General features: G+C 47.5%; 1 protein-coding gene across 2 annotated transcripts in view; it reads right to left on the bottom strand.

Moving 5' to 3' along the window:
* The window catches only part of AHCYL2 (adenosylhomocysteinase like 2), a 151,795-nt gene extending 143,898 nt beyond the window's left edge, over window positions 1-7,897 (bottom strand). The window contains exon 1 of one of the 2 annotated variants that reach the window (XM_019543827.1): window positions 7,827-7,897. Coding sequence is in view for 1 of the 2 variants with exons in the window: in XM_019543826.1 (XP_019399371.1) it covers window positions 2,792-2,815 (24 nt within the window). In the remaining variant the exon portion in view is untranslated. Of the gene's footprint in view, window positions 1-2,791; window positions 2,831-7,826 lie in introns of those variants that run through there. The other variant, XM_019543826.1, reaches the window with a different exon arrangement.
* Window positions 7,898-7,903: the final 6 nt, after the last annotated feature.

The raw sequence follows: 7,903 nt of genomic DNA on the forward strand, positions 1-7,903 counted from the left end.
CTGGAAAAAGCTCTCTCTTTTCCAACCCCAGCTGCCTGAAACAACTTACTTGCGACTGTGACTTCAAATGTGGATTCTGCAGAAGTCTGCAGGCAGCAAGTTGGACCTAAGAGAAAAATTACAACTTTCTGATCAACTTGTGACTTAACGTCCATTACTTGTGCACATGAGAAGCGTGCATTTGAGCAGGAGTGCAGAACAAGAGGGGTTCTGTTCTGGAAATTAGAAGTTTCAAAACCGTGCCTACCATGCCAACGTTGTCATTATAATCAGCATGTTTGGCTGCAAAAGGCTTTTAACCACTTGTGTACCACATCACTCTGAAGTCTGACCAGTTAGATACAGCTGCAGAGCTTTTGGCCTGTAGGATATCCAAGTGCAAGCTACAAGAGGACAACATGGCGAACAGCTACCCTCATGTTTAATACCAAGATGAGAAGCCTTGGAGGCTACCAGTCCCTGCGTGCAATGCTCTGCTGTGAGCTGAACAGCCAAGACCCTTTCTCTGCTGGGCTCCGATTTCCACAAGCCGTACTTCCATAATACAACAAAAGACAGCTGCAGTTTATTCTTGCACACACATGGCTCCTGAACTCTTTGCCAATGCACTGTTTCATCCAATACCATTCATACAGCCCAATGAGCATCAAAAGACACCCCCCCAATCTGTTTCTTATACACCCCCAGATCCATGAAAACAATGCAGTCTACTAATAAAAAAAGAAAAGTGCAGCTGCAAGCTGTTGCTTCAGGGTCTTTGACAAAGATAGTCAATTGAGTTATAACAGCAAGCATCCCCAAATAAGATTTGGTTTCGGAAGTCTTTAACTTCACAGCATTCACACACTTTGAGAACTGCTTAAGGAAATCTAATCAGAGACCCTTCCATCTTATTTCTCACTCTCCCCATTGGACAGCACCGAACTGGCCTCCAAAAACTTCAATGCAACTTAATAAAGGCACAGTGAATGCAGCGTTTGGTAAATTTGATGTTGGCTCCCTTCACGGTCCGTAATGACATCTGGTAACAGGTGGGAACAGAATTTCTATACAGCTTCAGGATATAAGTCAGGAAAATTAGAGTTTACTGAACCTTTACTCTTTTTTTTTATATCACTGCCATCAACTGTTCCATCTTTATCTCAACAATGTGACTGCTAACAGGGGCTGGAATGGCTTTCAGGGCTATGACTGTGACAAACCCAGCCTGGGCTAGTAGACAAACCCAATCGCTATCTAAAGGGCAACCAGCATGGTAAAGTACTCAGTTCACCCTGTCTACCCATGCACTGGAGTAGAGTACTCGAGGCTAAAATTTTCAATGACAAAAGTGGCACCTAATGACCCTATAGATGCCATCACAGCAGAGAACCGCCATCAGAGATGGCTCTTGTAGCTCAGGGTCAAGGCATGTTTGGGGCAAGCTTGCAGTGTGGATGCCTACAGCTCTTCATGCCCTGTGGACAGAGTGCTACAGGTGAGAGACTGACTGGACACTTGTTCTCCCACACTTTGATTCCCCTTATTCTTGGATCTAGTGTGCTTTAGATGCCTTAGATCTCATCATCATGATCACCACCACTGCAGACGAGCAGCCTCCAGCCCACATACGGTAAGACCGGACCTTACTACACAGACTGCCTCTGTCTTCCATTTTGAGGTAAGGCTTTATTTCTTCCCTTCATCCTTTCTAATACAGTCATCAGCTCCCAGTTTTGATCCACTTCTTCATATCTCAGCTCCCAAAGAGAGAATTCATCTCTAGATCCACAGTCACTTTCAGAGACAGCATTAACACTACAGCTCTGTCAAATCACTGGCTCCTCTTTCACCTTACTTGATGGCCACCAGCTTGAACCTACAGGCCTGTTCCTTATTTAATGTCTTCAAGACTAACATCTTTCTCTTGAATATAACCACCTCTAATCCTGATGCTATGCATGTCTTCTTCTTCCTCCTCTACATGCATGCACAGATTAAACTCAGGTCTCTCCAATACTATTTATCACCTTAACTTCACACTCAAAGCTCCAAATTGAAATGTCCTGGGCCACCAGCTCTCTTTCTCCCTCTCATCTCCAAGTCCTGCATTACTACCTTCAGAGCAACACCACGGTTGAAATCTTTATGTATGCTTGGTCCAACCATCTTGCTCTCAATTTCAGGAACTACTAAATGTTGTAGCAACACATTCATTGGCTTTCAGCCTACTAAAAAAAATCACAAAAAAACCCTCCTAGTCAAACTAGCGATAGCCTGCAACAATTCCCCATCATACACGCTGCATTTCATTTAAAATAAATCTACTCTCCCTGTCTTTGCTACCCATTTGCCAGTCATCTTTGTCTTGTGCTGTTAAAGAGTCACTCACTCTCATTCACAATGCCACTGCTCTCCCTTCCAAACCACCTAACTCATTTCTTCCTTTCTTGCCCCTTTCATTTCACACAGGACATTAAATTGTTTGGCAACTGATAAATTGCAGATACTCAAAAGACAACTTAAAGGTCAAATACAATTTCCAAGTCTCTGTTACTACCCATAGCCCATCCCTGAGCTACTGGGTGATAACTAAACCAAATCAACTGCAAACTCTAAATTGCAGACAAAGCAAAACCACAGAGTTTATACTTCTCTGACAAGGAAGAGAAAAAGATCATAGCTTAACATTTCTGCCTATTTTGGCACAAGTTAGAAATGGCTTCAGATTCCTGGAAAACTGTAATCTGTCACTAAAAAAATAAAATAAAATGATCACAGGGTTCAGGCACCTTTGCTCATAGCCCATTACCTCATTCCTGCACTGATCTAACATCTGAATACTTTTCTATTTCACTAGTTTTTTCTTCTCTACACTTCCCTTTTCCCTTTCTGTCTGGGAGACTCTCAGTACCCCAGGCTACCGTATCGGTCTTTCTACAAAGCTCTGAATGCGTCACACCCAAGATGCTATCTAAAAATAAACTGCGCATGCTGAGGGAGATGGACCCAAGTGTATTATACAGTGATGAAAGATTGTTGCCTCCAAAGGTAAGATTGTACTAACTAGCATACAAATCACACTCATTACGAGCAGCACTAGGGAATTCAGCCTCAGGGGAAACGTTTATTACCCTGGTGTAACCGATCACTATGGATTAGAACAAAATCGAGCAAATGCCAAATATGGGTGCAGAGTCAGAAATCTGGAGAGGAATGTGGACTGCTGTATAACAGGAACCATAAATGTGGCAAAAACATTGCACCAAGTAACTGGGTTTAAGGTGAAAAGGCAGCATTTTGACTCGCCCATGCAATAAAATGGAAGTCAAGGTCAGAATCATCGTTTAGACAAGCCACATGAGAGTCGTTTATAATCTTAGCCAAACGAAATGCCCAACTGCAGCTCACCAGTCAGGTGACATGCCAGTCTAGTGAGCACCAGACATTTATCCTGCCTGAATCACGTTGCTGAGGATTTTGAGTTGGGGTTGCACTCGGATGAGCGACGTGACTAGGAGATGCACCCAGTTACCGTGCAGACCTGAGCCCTGTGTTGTCAGCTCCGTGCCCACTTAGTTTACAGACAAACCCCGCAGCTTGTACTGCCATCAGTACTGCAGAGGCGGTCGAGCTGTGGAAGAGCAAGCTGTGCTCTATTCTGTTCGGCTTAATGAATCAACAGGATTGCCAGCTCAGTTCCGATTCCCGAACCTTTATTTTGATAACGTGAAGCAGCAGAAAGAACACAGCTTGACATTCACAGAGCAAGCTGTGCTTTCAGCGCTGACGGTTAGAAAAAAGTAACCTTTCTATTTCTTAACTGAGCAAATGCATTATTAATAATAAAACTTCGTGCCTTTCATCTGGAGATCTCAGTGTGGCTTACAAGCGTTTAATAAGCCCTATGTGCAAGACAAGTGCAATGCACATCTGTGCAAGCCGTGAGGACAGACTCATTTCATAGGGAAACAGAGGCACAAGAGTTGCAGGTGCAAAGTGAGCTGGGAGTCCTAACTTGCACTCTGCTGCTGGCACCAACAGATCACATCATAGGCACCAACATCCGTTTCCCGATTCTTAATAACCTGATTTATGGATGCCAGCCTTCAGCCTGATCCATAAAGTGCTGAACATTCAGTCTCAGCTGAGGTCAACAGGAACTCACCTAACCAGCGAACTGCAACTGCACAGTGAAATCTGTTAAGACTACAAGCAATTCATGTGACTCGTTCTAATGATTTTGACCTTTATTCAGTACCTCTGACTGTCAGCTGCAAAGTGTCTCAGACCAAATACTTCAGAGCAGAAGCCCCAAAATAAGTGGTTCCTTTGGGAAGCCTGGACCATACAGGCTGCTTCCAAGATGTCAGAGAGGGGGGCTATTACAGTTATCACTTAGACAACTGGCTAAAGCGGGAGCGGGCAAAATGGCAGATCTGGCCAGTAGCTGGACTCGATTTCCCAGCAGCCCCTGCCCACGAGGCTCCTGGCCAGTCCCGTGACAACGCAGAGCTACAGGACTAGGACTCTGCTTCATGCCATCATGTATGTCCCTGTGCTCTCAGGGTCTCCATGGAGCCCAGTCAGGAGCTGCACGGGCAGCTTGCACAGCTGGGCAGGGAGCCGCTCTGGGGCCGGGATCTTGGAGTGGCGACAGCACGGGGCTGCAAAAGCATCCACAAAGGCACGCAGGCAGCGATTTGTGGCTCTGCCCTGCACTGTCACCACCCCAAGATCCTGGGGTCTCCCCAACCCTCCCTATCCCTGTCCCACGACGGCATGGCCTGCCCACACAGGTCCCCACCATGGGGTGTGGGGCAGATGGGCCAGGGTCCCTGGGCAGTGGGGCTGGGTCCGGCAGCAGCAGTCAGGAGCTGCTGAAAAATGGAGTCCATCACAGGCCCAATCTGGCCCACGAGCCAGACTTTGCCAACCCCTTTTCTAGAGAAACTTCAAGGACAAATCTTAAAGCTTCAGGTATGAAAAAAAGAGTGCTTAACTTGGTTATTGATACTTCCATGAATGCCACAAGTACCAATACAATTAAAATTAAACATGTACATAGGTATCTGCAGAACCAGAGCATAAGCATTCATTGTGCCATTTTTTTCTATTGACCAGCTATTACAAGCGTATCAATAAACTGGCGTGACTTTGCACAATCATTAACATTCATCAGTCTGGGTACAAAAACCTTCACTCTTACCTAACGAAAAAATTAATTGGTGCCCACCCACTGGATGATGGGTGCAGGGAGAATTTTGCAAGACTGAATGGATACGTATACGTGTAACAGGTCTAAACGACGAGAGTAATCAAGTAAAAGCAGAGCCCCGATTAATTGAAACAAACTCTGAGGTCACCTCCACAGATGAAAAACACAGAGTTTAAGTATATGCAATTTAATGCATGTTAAGACATACACCAGGAATCCTGAAATGCTTAATGTGTTAGCAAGATAAGACTTCCCCTTTAGGGCTGACAGGACCTGCTAAGAGAAGTAGTTTGTACATGTTCTTTCACAACATCTGATGAAGTGAGCTTCAGCCCACGAAAGCTTGTGTTGAGAGACAAACAGGGATTTAATAGCAGCCTTCAACTGCCTGCAGAGCGGTTCGAAAGAGGATGGAGCTGGACTGTTCTCAGTGGGGGCAGATGACAGAACAAGGAGCAATGGGCTCAAGTTGCAGCAACAGAAGTTGAGGTTAGATATTAGGAAGAATTTTTTCACCAGGAGGGTGGTGAAACACTGGAACAGGTTACCCAGAAAGGTTGGTGGAAACTCCAACCTTGGAGGTTTTCAAAACCCAGCTTAGACAAAGCTTTGGCTGGGATGATGTATTTGGGGATGGTCTTGATCTGAGCAGGTGGCTGGAACGGACATGACCTCCTGAGGTCTCTTCTAACCCTCATTTTCTATGATAGTAAGTTAGTGTATATACTCCCCTCCCACCCCAAACGAAAGCTTCTGTTGAGGAAAGAGACAGTAGGCTCCTGTAAACGCATGCACACTCCCCACCCTACCTACTTTGGTTAGTCTATAAACTGCAAATCTACCCTGCCTTCTACTTGACCTGTTCACACATTAGAACTACAGCTTGCTTCATCCATCCTAGGATTTCAACATACATTCACCAAGACATTTACAACACAGTTTCCCTCCCTTGCCTTCCAATCAAGGCAAGCCTAGAAAGTCTTAAAACCACAGGAATTTTACATTTATTATTCTATGCTGCCTTACAAGGGGTACGCATTTGCTTTTATATTTATTGCTGTACCATGTGAGCCCTGGATAGCTTGTGCACAGGCAATTTTTCAGGTGCTGGTTTCATAACAATTAAAAAAAACCAAAAAACCACCTGTTCTTAAATCTACTGTTTCTTCTCTCAGGGCAGTGAGGAAAGTAATCCTGGATTTGTCAACCTGGTAAAATGAACCTTTTGGGCACAGAAACAAAGTACAAGCTGAACTCACTGGAAAGCAGCAGCATCACCCGAGGAGAAGGAACAGCATGTTCTACCAGACACCCGCATTCGACACATCTTGCTTCCAATAACAGCCGCACAGACTGACAGTCCCCAACACTAGGTAATGGGGACAGACTGGAGGGGGATTAACAGCTCCTCAGGCATAATCTGTCCTCCTACTGCAGCTCCCCCAAAGCTCAGCACTGTTTGTTCTTGTGTCTGGCCCTGCCAGGTGAGCCTAGGGGGAAAGAGGCAGAGCCCTTTACAATGATCCCCGTAGCACGCCTCACCACCCATACCAGTCCTCCTGCTCCTGATGCATTGAGAGAGTCTAAATATGCCATCGTTTTGTGGCAGGACTGACCTGCCACTATGCCCATCCTGTTATCAACCAAGTCATGGTTTCAGGAAGAGGGTATGCAGAAAAATGAGTGTCCTTTTAATGATGGATTCCCAAGAAGGGGATGGAGAAGAAAAAGGCAACCTTGATTTCTAACAGAGCCGACCACCACAGAAGGCGATCGGGTGGGACATCAGATAACAGATCCTGGACTCTCCTCTCCAGGGGGCAGGATCTGGAGGGAGGCATGCAGAGGACTCCCTGGGTTTGAAATTAGGAGCCTCACTCAAGATCACTCTCCAAGGACCGGCGAGTGCACCAGCATCTTCTGGTCCTTCCACAGACCTATCTGGTGGGACAGGCTGCAAGCAAGGGCTCTCCACCTGGATCTTGCCAGCTGGGACCTTTCTCCTACAGACAAGGAGATTTTTGGACCAAATCAAGTCCCCGTCTTAACAGGGTGCAAGGCTGATCTATAAGCCTCTGCACAGATCCGCTTGGGAGGCAGGCGGGCTGGTCCTCCCTCACGGTGGTGACCCACAGCACTGGAGGGGACACACATGGCACTGATGGACAGACACCCTTGGGGCTCCCCAGGCATGCCAGGGCAACCCCCAGACCCTCACCCATGAGTGCAGCTTCCAACTGGGGGGGAACAGGGGGGAAGGTCTCCACCTGAGCACCCCCCGCTCTATGGAGCCACCCTTCCTCCTCCCCAGACTCGGTCCTACTCTGAGGGGCAGAGCCTGGGGCATAGAGAGTGGGGCACCCATGAGGAGAACAGCCCCCCTCTCCCCAGGGGACCCCAAACTGCACAGAATGGGGAGCCCTCACCCCAGGGGGACCCCAAACTGCACAGAATGGGGAGCCCTCACCCCAGGGGGACCCCAAGTTGCGCAGAATGGGGAGCCCTCACCCCGGGGGGACCCCAAGTTGCGCAGAATGGGGAGCCCTCACCCTTGGAGGGCCCCAAATTGTATTGAGCGGGGAGCCCTTCACCCCGGGGGACCCCCCCTCCCCCACGTGAGGCCCCCTACCTTCTTGACGGTGCGGGGCGCCTCGGTGACAGTGCCGTCGGGGCTGACGAGCGCCTCGCCCGCGCCCCCCGCGCCGT

Source organism: Crocodylus porosus, unplaced genomic scaffold (assembly GCF_001723895.1).
Source record: "Crocodylus porosus isolate Cpor-Errol unplaced genomic scaffold, CroPor_comp1, whole genome shotgun sequence".
Taxonomy (NCBI): Eukaryota; Metazoa; Chordata; order Crocodylia; family Crocodylidae; genus Crocodylus; species Crocodylus porosus.